This window comes from Dermacentor albipictus, chromosome 1 (genome assembly GCF_038994185.2).
Source record: "Dermacentor albipictus isolate Rhodes 1998 colony chromosome 1, USDA_Dalb.pri_finalv2, whole genome shotgun sequence".
Lineage (NCBI taxonomy): Eukaryota > Metazoa > Arthropoda > Arachnida > Ixodida > Ixodidae > Dermacentor > Dermacentor albipictus.
The window spans coordinates 388,109,263-388,124,965 of record NC_091821.1 but is presented as its reverse complement, the minus strand read 5'-3'; the positions used below and the strand labels follow the sequence as shown (position 1 = coordinate 388,124,965).

At 48.4% G+C, this 15,703-nt stretch overlaps 1 protein-coding gene and 1 long non-coding RNA gene across 2 annotated transcripts; both read right to left on the bottom strand.

The window, feature by feature from the left end:
- Positions 1–54: 54 nt before the first annotated feature.
- On the bottom strand, positions 55–7,557 carry LOC135916996 (neprilysin-2-like). The gene is made up of 2 exons (XM_065450443.2): positions 5,225–7,557; positions 55–1,548 (listed from the first exon to the last, which is right to left on the bottom strand). Exons 1-2 carry the CDS (start codon positions 7,474–7,476, stop codon positions 1,305–1,307), a joined length of 2,496 nt encoding a protein of 831 aa, XP_065306515.2. The 5' UTR covers positions 7,477–7,557; the 3' UTR covers positions 55–1,304.
- A 2,321-nt stretch (positions 7,558–9,878) lies between these two features.
- Positions 9,879–11,550, bottom strand: LOC139057744 (uncharacterized). Its single transcript, XR_011512996.1, has 2 exons — positions 11,257–11,550; positions 9,879–11,192 (listed from the first exon to the last, which is right to left on the bottom strand). It is a non-coding gene; the product is annotated as an uncharacterized lncRNA (long non-coding RNA).
- Between the last annotated feature and the right edge of the window lie 4,153 nt (positions 11,551–15,703).

The following is a 15,703-nucleotide window of genomic DNA, read 5'->3' as shown; positions in this document are numbered from 1 at the left end:
GGGGGGGGGGGATACATTTTCACTGTTGAGACCTGAATTTTACTTAATCGGACATACGATGTTCGATCGGGCACAAAAATGTGCCTTTATTGTCTAATAACTAATAGGATATACAATCTCCTGAAAAAAAGATTCCAGGTCAATACTACCGCACCTAGAGAAGCTAGGTACGTTGGTTGGTTCAATCCTACCTGACATGGTGCACCAGCTACGTAGAATGGGCAAATTAATCGGGTGGTATGTAGTAAACACTGCCGTATAACGATGTTAATCTTATACCGGCGTTGAATTCACTACAGCAAATGAGGCCTTGCGGATGTATATCATATATATAAACAATAATTCATTATCGCCAGACAGCCTTTGTGGCTTGTGCAGGCGTATATGTTTATCTAGGTCAAATACTCGCGATAACAGGGGACCTTGATCATGAGGACGAAAGTTACAGAATAATAAAGATGGGTTGGAGTGCATACGGCAGGTTTTACTAAATCCTGACTGGGAGCTTACCACTGTCGTTGAAAAGAAATGCATTCTACCGGTGCTACCATGCGGAGAAGAAACTTAAGAGGTTTAAAAAAAGAAGCTCGAGAGCAAGTTGAGGACCGCGCAAAGAGCGATGGAACGAAAAATATTAGTCGTAACATTAAGAGACTGGAAGATAGCGGCACGGGCAAGAGAGCAAACGGGAATATCCGGTATTCTAATTGACATTGAGGGAAAAAAAAGCGGAGCTGAGCATGCGCAGGGCGGAGAAGCAGTGGACCATTAGAGTTCAGTGACGTACCAATCACTTCTCGAGTGGGAGGGAAAACGCAAACGATTTGACCACTCTTCACCCAAGAACAAGGACATCTTAGCGTATTAATAATTGAGGGAAAACCTCAATGTCAAGTTGATCCACATGTCCAGGCCCTTCGAGATCTGAGCGCGCACATCTGAAACAAGGTTCCGAAAAGCGTGAAGCCATAGGACATATAAGCACTGGCGACATGCATAGCATGAAATACCGCTATCGAAGTGCGTGTAGTCTACCTACCTGGTTATACCAAGTATACTTCACGCAGGAAACAAACACGGGCAAAAGAGAGTAGCGCAAAAAAAAAACCATGCAAATATACTATATAAAGCGCGCTGTGTCTACGCGAGAGGAAGCCCACATAACACGAACTTCAGTTTTCAAACTTCGACTGACTCTTCACACAAGGCATTTCAACAGCACGAAGGGCAACGCGTCGCAATACGTGCGCATCTCAGTTCTGTCCATAGTTCGAAGCGCCCCTTTCCATGCCATCCCCGATGCTTCAGAAGGCGCAAGCGTTCTTGATGGCCATCGTTGAGCCCCGGGGACAGCCAAAGGCTTCGGCGAACGGCGCAAAGTTTCGCAGGGGCCCGTTGACGAAGTACGGGGCCGGAGACCGGACGCCGTGGTGGAGGCGCTGGTGGAAGTAGGAGTCCTCGTACGACTCGCAGCGATCCAGGGCGAACTCGTAGAAGAACAGTCGGTCCGTCCGGTAGGCGCGCGCTCGAGAGTCGCGCAACTTGAGCCTGCGCGATTCGCCCCGCAATTACGCCACTGTGATCTTGGCCATGGGGCAAGGTGTCCCATGGCTAACGTGCGAAGATAAAACCAATTTTATGATGTTATAATTAGCACCTGTGGACCTGAAATAAGCATCCAGCGTTTGTGTCCTTAACGCGAAGCTTTCTCGGAGGAGGTAGCTTATGTGTAGTGGTTTTGGCGTTGCGTTGATAAGCTCAAGGTCACGGGTTCGATTCCGGAGGCGGCCGCGTGCATTTCGACGGGGGCGAAATGCAACAACGCTCATCCACTTAGGTTAAGATGCACGTTGAGAACCCCGTGCAGTCAAAATTAGGGGTATGTGGATACTGATTTTTCAGACCGAATCGAATACGAATCGAATAGTGCCAGAAGGGAATCGAACCGAATACTTTTCGAATAGCCTTCGGATAATTAACGGCCGTTATCACAATTAACATGAAACGGTGTTCACATCGCGGTATTCCTAAAGTTGGCAAGCATTACATGGTACGTGACGAAGCGTTGTTTATTAAAAGCGCAACTGGAGCATTAGAAGCAAACAAGTACAGTTTCTGCGCATGCACGCGACTCTTCAGAGAATGCTAATGATCGCTGTAAAGCTTGTAAAGCCTCTAAGTGACGTAGCCTGCTACACTACGCAAGTTCTCGTGTTTTATGTCTATACTTTGCCCGAAGGGGTGAAAAATTAAAGCACTTTTGCTCCAGTTTTGTTTATTCGGGCGTGGCTGACGTTCGCCAATATTCTAAATGTATTCGACAAATATTCGCATTTACGAATAGAGACTATTCGATGCGAATACCGAATCGAATAGGACACTATTCGACTCATTATTCGAAAGTTTTGAATATTCGCACACCCCTTGTTGAAATTAATTCGGAGTGCCTTCCGCTATGACGTGCCCCATAATCAGATCGTGGTTTTTGCACGTAAGACCCCAGATATTCTTTCTTGGTGTTGTGAGACGGGTTTAGATGCAGCGGTGGTGGTGGTGGTGGTGGTTATGATAATGACGAGAATGGAGGAGCGGTTATAAGATAGAAAGAAGTCCGCGGTAACTATAGCTGTCTCAATCAGCGGTTCTTTAATTAACCTAATCCATTTATGTAGTGATCCAAGAGTATCGGTGGTCATGTAGTACATCTGACATGGCATAAATCTGGCCGATGTATGTCATACGGAGCTAATTACATCAGCGAGACTGGCAGATGCCTTAACGACAGACTACGTGAACATAACAGCAAAGTGAAAAATCAGCAACCCGACGGTTTTCTCGCACTTCACTGCAAGAAATGCGTCTGCCGACCAATGTTGCCAACCACATTTTCAAGAAACCCTACGCGGCGGCAGAAAAAAACCCTACATTGTTGTACGCGCGCCTCCGCCTTCACCCTACGTTCGACCCTATACACAGCAATATTTCGTTAAAATGCTTGACAACACGATTAAAAAAAAAATTAAATAATTTTAAAGAGCAAAGTTTTCTAATACGTGAAGTTTCTTGCAACTTACGTCACGTACATTTAAGCAGTGTATTGTGACTAAAATTCGCTCATTTCTCTCATTTCGCTCAAACCAACTCAATTGAGTTGGTTTTTTTTTTTCACCAGCTAAGGAACTAGAACCTGAAAAACTGAGATAAGTTCTGATATGTGTCGAAAATTGCATTGGCAGAAATACACAAGATCACGTTTTGAGTATGGTAAGAAAGAAGAAGGCCCAATAAGTTATTACTGACTTTCATGACCCCACCACGAAAGCAAAATCATCTGTCAAAAATTTGTAAAGCTCACGCACACTTTTCTTTTCAGTACATTTATTTTCGATAGAGTATAGTATGTTGTTCTGTCTTATTGATCAATGCTCACATTGATAGTTCCAGTCAGTCACAGCGAAAGCTGACTTAAAATTATGGCGTTCCGGTTCTCTGCTTAAGTTCATCAAAAAGTCGCAGCTTCGCCCAAAAGGCGAAGCATCGATCGTGATTGCACATTAGTAGACAGCTATACGAAGTAACTAGTAGTTTTATCTGTCGTATAAACTTGGAAACATTCGCTTACTAACTGGATTAACAAGCATGGTGTCAGTCATCATCATCAGCCTGGTTACGCCCACTGCAGGGCAAAGGCCTCTCCCATATTTCTCCAACAACCCCGGTCATGTACTAATTGTGGCCATGCCGTCCCTGCAAATTTCTTAATCTCATCCGCCCACCTAACTTTCTGCCGTCCCCTGCTACGCTTCCCTTTCCTTGGAATCCAGTCCGTAACCCTTAATGACCATCGGTTATCTTCCCTCCTCATTACATGTAATGAGGAGGGAACATTACATTACTGACACCATTATTACATCATTACATTACATTACTGACACCATGTAATGTTATCTTCCCTCCTCATTACATGGTGTCAGTGCGCGCAAGCAAATATGAACACATCACAGTCGATGAGCGCGGACACTCGCTTGTCAAAACGCTGGTGTGAGCAAGCGCGGCAGCAGCAGCGAGCGAAGTGACCTTCGTGCTGTCTATCGCTTCAACGCAAGAGCGGCGAGAACGCAGCGCGCACAAAAGTTGGAGCCGTCTGCAACTCCCTTTCAAAATACGGCGCGGCCTTGCAAAGTGCGCACTTGTTGGCAGAGTCGAAGGCGCCCCCCCACCTCTCTCCCGCGATGCTTCCCCGCTTTCCTCCCTATCGCCCGCGAGATTGAACCGCGATCGTCAGTTCCCCTGGCGCCCGGTCGCGAAATACGCGGTAGCTGTCGGAGCGCAACACCGCCGACCCCCCCTTCTCCCTCACACCTCCTCACGGCCTTTCGCGCGACTGAAGACCGTGCGTTTGCTCTCCGCTTTACTCCTTTGCGCGCAACAGATTGAGTCGCGAAAGTCGGCTTCCTTCGCGTCCTTTTACTCGCACACACAGCATACGACGTGCGGCGACGGTGTTATCGCCCATGGACTTTTATGGAACATCACGGCTACTGCAAGAATGCGCCTGGAGTGTTCATATAATTGCTGTCACAACAAAAAGTTACATTGCACTATAACAGTCTAATCAGTGAAGCACAACACGTAGCCATCTATGGTGACGCACGTACGAACCATCCATCTCTTTATCAGCAAATTTTGCGCATGCCATGAATGTTCATCACAGGATAGATCTCATGCGTTTATCGATATGGTGTTTGCAGTAGGCAGTGTTGGCAGTAGGATATGTACAAACTATAGTTCAAATTTAGCGCCGTGTATGTGTGTTCTGTGTCGCTCTTTCTTCCTCTGTAGGGTGCGTTATGCATAAGGCCTTTATATTAAGCACTGGATGTGGCAAAATTCCACCGCTGCCGACCGAGTGCCTGTACAAAGTGGATTTCTTTTTTCACGACCCATTTCTTTCGGGTTTTCTCATTGGCTCTGGCGCAGCTCGGACACCGTGTGCCGTGCACGTCGAGTGGCAGGTGCCAGCAATGGCGGCGTCCAAGACAGTGAAAAAGCATAAAAACAACTGGATCGCGAAAAGAGTGTTATTACATAATACGGCCTCTTCATAATCTTTAACGTGTTACACAACGAGCTACAGAGGAGCTGTGTGCATCGAAAGCCACAAGCTCTTATGTTTCATTTGCTGACGACTGCCGACATCACATGAGCATCCAATAGCGCTCACCTGTGGCTCCCGTGAGCGGCGTTCTGTTTGAAGACCTTTAGAGCCACCGGCAGAGCGAGCAGGTCGCGAGCATCTTCTCGCGAAGCCACTTCACCGGGACCTCGGTTGCCATAGGACTGCTTGTGCAGGCAGCTTGCCAGCATCTCGAGCCTGAGGTGCGCAACGTAACCCGGTGGACCTAACTTCGAGACCGAATCCAAGTCCGTGAGGCGGGAGAACGCTTCCCTTGCCAAATCTATGCCGAGCGTGGGAACGTGACGAATGAAGAAAGCATCCTTGGTAAAATTCTTGTCGACGGCCGCCGGAGGAACGGCTAAGTAGCCGTTGTCAAAGTCCAACCAGGGAGTGTCGCGAAGTGACGGCCCGCGCCAGAACGTCTCGAAGCTGCCGTTGACCATCCTCAGGAAGGTGTTAGAAATCGAGGCTTCAAGAGCTGCGTGCATCAGCAGCAGGCACGGGCGGTCGCCACCTTCTCCGAAAAACCGGCGGGTGTAGTTGGCTTTCGAATCGCCGTTTTCGAACCACTCCGGCACGAATACCTGCCTTCTAAGCTTAAACATGCCGTCGCGGAACCTGTTCGTCACCAGCGACGTCAGATTCAAGTCTTCCCTAACGCGACGCACGACCTCCGCTATCACGTCTTCGGCGAGGGCGTCCGTGGTATCCCTGACGCGGCGCTGGTTGCGCAGCTCTGCGTTCCAAAAGAGGTAAGCGTATGGTTCGGGCAGGCTCTTGGACAGAACCCTTAAACATCGAAGGTCCGCGGCCTCTTCTAAAGGGTCGCCGTCCTGCCAACCGGGAAGTCGCGCTCCGGCCAGTAGAGCGAGTTCAAGGAACTCCAGGAGGTTGAGAAAGGGCGAGTAACGAACGTATACCCTAAAGGCCAGGTAGTTAAGCACACTGCCAGACCCGAAACGCTCAATCAGTGCAACCAGTGCGCTCTGAAAGGGATCGCCCTTGACCGCAACCAACGTGGAGCTACGGACGCGCATCACTCCCTTAAACGCTATGCTCAGAAAGCGAAGCCAGTTCCAGTGGTGCGTATTTAGGAGACCGGACACCGGGTGCACAACGTAGTTGTTCACTGCCATCCAGCTACCGGACAAGTCAACGAGCGCCTGCTCTATCTTGAGCAGATGTGTCATGTCCCGCAGGCCATGCGTCCTCTCCACGGCGGAGTGAAACCAGTCGGTGTTCACTTCTCGCATCTTGACGAAATCGCGGAAAAGTGTCTTCGGAGGACCTATCCTGATGGCCCACTGAGCGGGTTCTCCTGGCCTGAGAGCGTGCTTCGTAATATCGACGTCTGCGAGAGCTGGAACGGCCGAATGTACCAGGACCCTAGCCGCAGCCTCAGACACGTCGCGCGTGAGATTGTCCCTGTAGGGATAGCCGCCCAGACCATGGATGTGAAGAAGGCGTCGGAAGTTCGCAAACGAGTCACGTTCCCCCTTCTTCAGCCGACAGGACTGCCACAGATGTAGGGGCCATTTCAGGAAGCCGTCGTCTGTGCCATCCTTCATCTCGTTCAGGAGGGCGTGCTCAAAAGTCTTCAGACGCAGCGTTCTTGGGGATACAAGTGCGGATCCCCGCGGCGGCGTGTGGTTTGTGAGCCACTTGCCGCATACGTGATGGTAGAAATCGCTACAAGGATCAACGCTGTCGTCAAGCAACACTTCCAGTTCGTTCACCAGCTGCGCACAACCACTGCCGTGGCAGATACGGGTGGAAGACTCCTTCACAGTTGACTGTTCCGATGTGGGTTCGGACTCGGTGTTGGAGGGAGCAGTAGACGAAGACGTGGCGTCCGTGTGCTCGAACCAGTCGGTAGTAGCAGCGGAGTCGTCAGGGATCGCGGTTTCGGTATGATGTGATAGGTGAGTCGCGGTTTGAGGTTGTCCGGCATCGCGCATCATTGGAAAACGACGCGGCGGTGCGGCTCGTTTCGTGCTGGCTCGAGCGGTGTCAAGAAGCTGGCTGGGAAGCTGTGGCCTTGCAGCGAATTCATGCGGCTGTGGCGCAGTGATGTTGTTGGGCTTTTCGCGAAAGCTGCGCACGAAGGTGGCCAGCAGGAGCACGACGGTGAATATGAACACGAAGAGGATGGCGTAGTCAGCCTTTCTCGACGAGTAGACTTCGGAGCTCTGGAAGAAGCGCCGAGGGTACCAGGAGCTGTCGTCGGTTGTGTTCCCGCTGGAGTCGTTCATTGCATCACAGCGTGTTGCCGACTCGTGTCTTTCACAAGGTTGCATTGAAAGCCAGCAGCCTTTTCCAGCAGTCAACGGCCTGCGCGTCGCGTATACCCAGGTCCTTCGCCGTGCTTTTCTTCTTCTATTTCCAGCGTGTCGGCGCTTGCGATCACGTGTCGCGTGCCACGCGCGTACTTCTCGATCGAGAAGTGGCCGGCTTGCTTGCTTCTTACTTCACGGCGCTTGTCCAATATTGGCAAAGAAGCGGGCGATTGGCTGCTCGCTGGCATACTAGTCTATAGTTATTTTAAAATAGTATATAGTTTTTTGTTTTACTTTGTATTTCTCATTTGCAAATAAGAAATTTCTTTAGCTACCTACCTACCGCCGCCCGATTCTAGGCCTACCCCCTTAGTAAATACGAGCCATGATATTGGTTCATCGTCATCGTCATAAAGGGAAGGGAGGCGGAAATAATCATGTGTGGGAATCGATGTAAGCGAAGCTTTCCGCGCTGGTTGCTTTGATTGACGATAATCACCGGTGATGTTGACGGCTAAAGCTTAATTTCTTCAACATTTAGTCTAAGACGAGAGTGTGAGCTGATGTTAAACGTTACCGTACGCAGAACACACAGGGAGTGGTACGTGTTTGCTTGAGGCGTTGTTGTGCGCCATATATCATAACCTCTGTGAGGGTTGAGCACCGTGTTTGCCTCATATGGCATATATCCCACCGTGGTAGAAGTATTAAACTTGAAAAAGATTATGGGGCTGTACGTACCAAAACCACAACCAGATTATGAGGCACGCCGTATTGGCCTCGAGCTCCACCACTGGAAAAGCTGGCGCCACCGTCGCCGTGACGTGCTATTAGGGATCACGTGGACATAGCGGCCGCGTCGGGAGCGCCAAAGTGAGCTGAAAACGAGAGTTTAAATTCCCTCGTACGCTGCGGTCCTCGTTTAGTGGCGCGATTTTCCCGCTTCGAGTGTCTCCTTTACAACGCCTGAAAGCACTACAATAGGTAGTGGCTGCCTTTTAAGGCGCGCAACATGGTAGGCTACTGCTCGGTGCCGCAGTGCCGGACGTACGCAACGGAGCCCGGTGTCAGCCTTATTCACACGTAGCCGCAGGACAAGAAGCTGCGTGAAGCTCGCGAAACATAAAACCGGCAAACAGTCATCGGCTACAACTCCGGTATGCAGCAAGCACAGCCGCGGGTAAATTTCTGCTACGGCGCCGGGTCTGCGATGTTCGGAAAGCGCGCACTGAGACGCTCGCCCGAGTCCGCTGCCCGACTAATGTGATGACGGTTCGGTCTATGAACCTGTCGATGCTATAGATGCTGGCAAGTTTACTGGAGTTGAAAGGAGCGGTAAGAAGCACACTAAAAAAATAGTGGCATATGGTCATGTTTATGTTATGAATTAATACACTGGATTACAAGAAAGAAGCAGCGGGAAATCGCACGCTGAGAACACCGATAAACATACAGTGCGACGCAACTCGAGAAATAATATTGAAACGTCCAAGAACTTAGAAGAAAAAAATGGCTGTGGCTTAGGTAAGGTTAAGCCCAGGATGCGAAGCATACTAGCCTTTATTTTAGTTGTTGAACCACTGTTTAGCCTGGTGAACTGCTGTTGCTTGGCTATATTTGGTTCGGCTAGACGAAGAAACAACTCATGCATTACTGCTTCGCCTTCAAGAGTGGAACGCGACAGCGTTCCCGTCGACCCGCCAAGGGGTGTAGGACAATGGGCTACAGGGCAGCGACTATACGCGCCCCGCATTGGACGCGGTGAGCGTCGAGCAAAGCAGCGTTCGGCGCGGCAACGAAATGTGCGCCTGAGCAAGAGACGCACGCCTTAGAAACAGCTCGTTTCTAAGGCAACACCGCATTCACTAGAGGCGCTTTTGTACCACTTTGAAGCATCGTACTCGTGGCTCAGTGGTAGCGTCTCCGTCCCACATTCCGGAGACCCTGGTTCGATTCCCACCCAGCCCCAAGTAACCACGGATATCCGGGCGACGTCCGACGGACGTCCTTTCTGGATATTCGGGATGTCCGTGGGATATCCACGAATGTCCGACGTACGTCCGAGGGACGTCCCTGGGGAATCCAAAGGTAATCGCTTTGGCATCCGTAGTACGTCCGACGCGGACATCCAGCATGGACATTCAGGGGACGTTCAGGATATATATATATATATATATATATATATATATATATATATATATATACATATATATGTGTGTGTGTGTGTGTGTGTGTGTGTGTGTGTGTGTGTGTGTGTGTGTGTGTGTCTTCCCGGGGATATTCCAGATATACACATGCCTTGAAGCGACAGTAGTGGGCGGGACACATTCAAGCACCGGACCATTATATATACATATATTACATTGGTCTAATGCTTGAATGCATTCTTGTTTTAAATAAACGAGAAATGAACTTACACCAACTTCCAAATACAATTAAACGTTTATTGTCACCTTATACATATACATAAAAAGACCAATAAGCAGATATATGCGTACTGTTCAAAGAACAAATAAATACACGGATAAAGAAGAAAACTTGCAATTTCAATAGCACAACACAAGGTAGAGAACAGCAGAACAAAAAATACTTATTGCCCACCCTGCATTGACATTTGTGTTTGCAGCATGGAATAAAAAGAAAGAGCAAAAATACATCAATTAGCATTATTAAGCAGCGAAAGCAACAGAAATGACATGAAGGAATTAATCTTGACTACATCACTTCACTAGCACTCTGCGACACGGGCACAAAAAATGACATTAACTGGCTAATGCCTTAAACTTTAATGTCATTCGCGGGGTGCCACACGGACATGCTTAATGGTATTGCAGCTTAAGTGTTATTCGCGACGTAGTGCGTTCTCGTAAGTCAACTTGCCGTCAAATGCGTACTCTCGTTCCCAATGTCTCCACATTCTGACGTAGCTAAACGAACTATTAGTGAAGAACAATCAATATATTCTTCACTTTCTTTAAACAATAGCTCTTTCTCGTGGCGTAGTGCGTTCTTACAATGATTAAAACTCACTTGGCCATCGAATGCGTACTCTCGTTTACAATGTCCCCGCCGTGGCCGTAGTGACCATATTCTCACGATATTAAACAAACTTGTAGATAAAAACAACTAATATATTCTTCACTTTTTTAAAAGGAGCTTTTTATTTTTCGTAGAGATCAGCAGGCGATCTTGCTGCTACTGACGGCTACAGCTCTGATCATGAGCGCATTAGCCAGGAGAAGCTCTTTGCCAGGAGAATCAAAAGGGCGCCAATGAAGAGTCCGCGGTAGCTAAAGAAAAATGTAGACTCCGGGGTCCTGCTTACCAGAAAACCCGCATTGACTTGTGCGTACACCTCTCCTAAGGGATCCTGTTCCGTTCTCACAGCGAAGTGAACCATCCGAAGCGTCACGTAGAGTATATCCATCAGGGAAACAAGGCACATTGTCCTTAGTGAGCGTAGTGTCACAACCACCGTCCTGAACTTCCGATGTCGCCTCGGTGCAGCGACCAACATCACAAGGCGTACAAATGTTTGCAGGGACAGCCCGACCGCACATGTTAATGCATGCGTGCGGGGTATACGCGCCACTGCACAGTTCTAGACTTGCGAATTCTCGAGCTGTTGACTGCTGGCTGCCGGTGCGAGATCCGAAGTCCTCGAATATCGTCTTTGTTTCCAGCGACGCTCTTTTTTCGCGCGTGCGGCTTCTCCCGCAGTCTAGGCATCCTGGCACCTGTGAAGAAAACACATTTCAATACCCAAACGAATTAAAAAAGAAATCGATGTAGCTGTCATACCTTGGTAGCTGAGTAGGAGACTTCGGCAGGCACGGAAGGTGACAAACGCTGCTCCGCTGCCCTAAAACGATCGCAGAATGAAAAAATGGCGTGGCGACGATGGCTAGAGCTTGGATTGGATTGGATGACTGCAGCGTTCTGCTTTGCCAAGGTTCTAACACTTCCACGTGCATCTACGCAAACATAAATAGGTTTTTAAAATATTCTATTATTACACAGTTAAATATTTACTTATTCTGGGAATATTCGGTATCTGATTTTCGAGTTTTTTCAGTTTCTGCTAAAGCTGTCGGCGCCAGAATAACATAGCCTTTGAGATTACTGTCAATGCATGGCGGCTCTGACGCATTATAGCTTTCGTAATCGCTTTCAACGCATGCAGCCACCAAAAGCGTAGCCTTTGAGATTTGTTTTTGTTACCTATAATGATATTATTGTATGCACAATTGAACACTGCAGACAACTTCCTGTTTTAAGAAACCAGCCAAAAACAGGCGCACACAGGAAACATACGAGAAGACAGGAAAGAGGCTGGAAGAGGCCTGTCTTGTGTATGTTTCCTGTGTCCGTCTTTTTTTTTTGCTGGTTTTTTTCTTAATACAATGCACCAACTAGCCCAACAACGTGTTTTACTTCCTGTTCCAATGGTAAACCTGAACCTACATGTTAGGAGGTCAGGACCAAAACTCTATGATCAGGAAATTTTCATAATGAGGGGTAACTTGAGTGCTTGGCTCTAGGTCGAATAAGTGGCTTCAAATGGGCGCTTATATATTCTGCTAGTCATCCACAAGCATTTTTTTAAAGCAAACTACAAATTGTTTGTATGACCCACCGATAGAAAAAAAATCGTATTTTAATACTGCGATGTTAAAGTGGGCAGAATTTATATCAAGTTGGAAATATATTTATTTTGCTTTGAAAAAAAGAATGAACTGTGTCCGATAGAGAACAAAAATAAACAGATATAATATGAACAAACTAAAATTTCCGGCAATATATTTATGCTAGTTTATATATAACTCACTAGTGTATATCCTGGGCATGCCTATTTATGGACAGCCAGCGGACGTTCAAAATGGGATGTCCCATGGACATCCCGGTGGGATGTCCTTCGAACATCCAAACAGGATATGGACTTTTCATGTACGTCCCACGGACGTCCGTGTTGGATATCCGGATGGATGGACGTTGGGACTTATGGTGGACGTCCCACGGATATCCGTGGTTACTTGGGGCCCGTCTTGCAAGAGTTGAGCCAAAGCCACTTCTCCTCTGTCGTGACGTCACGGTGTCACGTGGTTTCAAGGCGACACCGCCGCGCCTGAGGAGCTGGGTTGAGCTCTCGTAATATGCTTCGCATAAAAGAAGAAAGATTAAATCGTCGCGACGGCACATCACAGTTCCCCGTAGGCGTCGAAGTCTCTACAATGAAATTATTTTTTAACAGCTCTGGTAGCGCCCACGCAACAATGGTTGCTTGTATACTGTCAAATGCTCATATTCTGCGGCCTAAAGCTCATGGCACAGTGCGAAAACACACACGCGGCGAAAGCGAAACAGTGCGCGGACGGAGACGCGCAGTCGGTCGCTGCGAATCTGTGCGATCCCTGCATTAAGGCTTCATTATATTACGCTCCATTTAGTTATACAAACACTACAAGAGCATATTTCACATAGTTTGCTCTCAGCGTTTACCTACCTTTCACGCAAGAAGCCGGTTCGGGAGACTCCGTCATGGCGACCGCGCGCGCAGTGGCGTTCACTGTACGTATTCGGTAGAGATAGCGTCTGTAAACGTTTCTGCACTTTCAGTTTGCCCAGGAATATTATTTAGACAGTAAAAAACTTCTCTCGTTTCGAAAGTACTCACAGAAATGTCCGGGAGAGCTCGCGCGTGGTGTTTTCAGTGAGCGCTGACAGCAAAACCTATGAGGAGCGCGCCGCGTGATCCCTCATACTACGCCAGCGAGGCGCTTCCGATAGATGGCGACTCCGTAACTCCTCGCCGCCAATAGTGGCAGACTCCGGAATAATTTTGACACCGTAAGGTTCGATCTTTAACGTGCCCCATAATCTAAGTGCACGTGAGTTTTCTATTTCACCCTCCGGCGGGCACAGAAGTGTTGTTTTGGTGGTCGACCTCTTCCGTAATGTCGCGTGGACACTGCGGTGCGCTTTACGGAGTCGCCACCTGTCGGAAGCGCCTCCCTTGCCTAATATGAGGGATAACGCGGCGCGCTCATCTTACGGCACCTCAATAAAAACACCACCCGGCAGCCCTCCAGGAAAGTTATGTAAATACTATCAAAACGAGGGAAGGTTTTTACTGTCAAAATAATAATCTTGGCCAAACTGAAAGCACAGAATGGTTTACAGACGCTATCTCTTTACTGAATATGTACAGTGAACGCCACAGCGCCCGATCGCCGCGATGGAGTCTCGTGAACCGGCTTCTTACGTACGTGAAAGGTAGGCAAACGCTGAGAGCAAACTATGTGAAATATAGTGGGCTGTCTGTATAACCAACCTGAGCATAGCAGAATGAAGTCTCAATGTAGCGATCGCACGGGTTCGCGGCGACCGACTGCGCGTCTGCATGCATGTCCGCGCAGAATTTTTCGCTGTGAGCGCGTTTTTGCACCGTGCCGCGAGCTTTAGGCCGCAGCATGCGAGCATTTGACAGTACACTATAGCAACCATTGCTGTGTGGACGCTATCAGAACTGTTGAAAAATAATTTCGTTACAGAGACTTCGACGCCTACGGCGACATGTGATGTGCCGTCGCGACGATTAAATCTTTTTCTGTCTTCTAAATTCTTGGACAAATATTATTTCTCAAGTTGCGTCGCACTGTATGTTCATCGGTCTTCTCAGCGCGCGATTTCCCTCTGCTTCTTTTTCGTAATCCAGTGCATTAATTCATAACACAAACATGAGCATATGTCATGCCTTTTTTTTTAAATGTGCGTCTTACCGCCGCCTTTCCGTCCCAGTGAGCTTTCCAGTACCTAGCATCAACAAGTTCATAGACCAAACCGTCATGCCATTAGCCGGGCGCGGGCGAGCGTCTCAGCACGCGTTTTCTGCTACTCACTGAACATCGCAGTCCCGGCGCCGTAGCAGAAATCTTCCTCACGTCTGTGCTCGCTGCATACCAGAGTTGTAGCCGATGGCTGTCCGCCGGTTCTAAGTTTCGCAGGCCAAGCTTCAAGCAGCTTCTTGTCCTGCGGCTACGTGTGAATAAGGCTGACACCGGGCTCCGTTGCGTACGTCCGGCACAGCGGCACCGAGCAGTAGCCTATGATGCTGCACGCCTCCAAAGGCAGCCACTACTATTTTAGTACTTTCAAATGTTGTCAAGCAGACACCCAAGGCGGTAAAGCCTCACCACTTAATCAGAACCGTGGCGCAGGTGGGACATGAAACTTTCGTTTTCAGCTCGCTTCGGCGCTTCCGAAGCAGCCGCTGCGTCCACGTGATCCCTCACGCCAAGTCACGCCGACGGTGGCGCCACCTTTTCCAGTGGTGGAGCTCGCCCCCAGTAACTGGACATTAAAAACAACCTTACAACCGTACCTTCATTTACAGCTGCAAAGCAAGTGTTCGGGTACACGATGTAAAACGACATGCAGCATGAAATGCCAGCTGTGCACATTGAAGTGGGGGGAAAAGAAATTTCCAGGGGTTTGATCCTAACTCAGAGTGGGCTTATCTTGTGGAAAGTGGCGGCTCACTCAAATTTCCTTATGCTTGCTAATCTATTTTGGCATGAGGCGTATTTCTGCAGCAATGATGGCCTGAAAATATGGCAGGCATATGCTACCAAGTGGTTGTCATACAGCAGTGCAGAATGCCGCAAAATAATGGTGCCGTGCACTGCCAGGCTGCTACATTAGAAAACAAGCATCTTGCTTTAAAACGTGGCTTTGAGCACACGTCTCCGGACAATGTGCATCTTGCGCACAAATATTAGTTTCAGTATAAAACTCATCTTCGTGTATAGTACTGTATAGGTATATACGTATAAACCTATATATATGTATATATATGTTTTTCTCGTGACATTTCTCCTAATAAGAGTCCAAGCACTACTTCTGCTTCTCTCCAATACATCGCTGCAGCCACCCACTGATGGTGCTTTTCACATTAACTGGCACAACCAGTTTGGGCACAGAGCCAAATGGGTGCACATTGTCTGTTCTTGTACTCAATTTTGTTGCCGCGTTCAACAGACTGGTTTCATGAGGAGTTTCACTAGTCTGCCGAAAATGACACCGGGTGTAGTAGTTCTTAGCAGGCAACTATACTTTCGTTTACATGAACTTGATGTGAGCATGTCAAGTGAGAAATTGCATTGGCTTAGTCCAACTTGACCACGTTTACTGTATAGGCTCGTGCAAGGGCTGTACCCCTGACTTGGCAGCCCAAAATTTGGACAAAGAA

Coding starts and splice junctions, on each gene's coding strand:
- LOC135916996 (XM_065450443.2), bottom strand. CDS start 7,476: ATGCAACCTTGTGAAAGACACGAGTCGGCAACACGCTGTGATGCAATG. Junction 1,549..5,224: donor GCCGCTCACGGGAGCCACAG/GTGAGCGCTATT, acceptor CGAATCGCGCAG/GCTCAAGTTGCGCGACTCTC.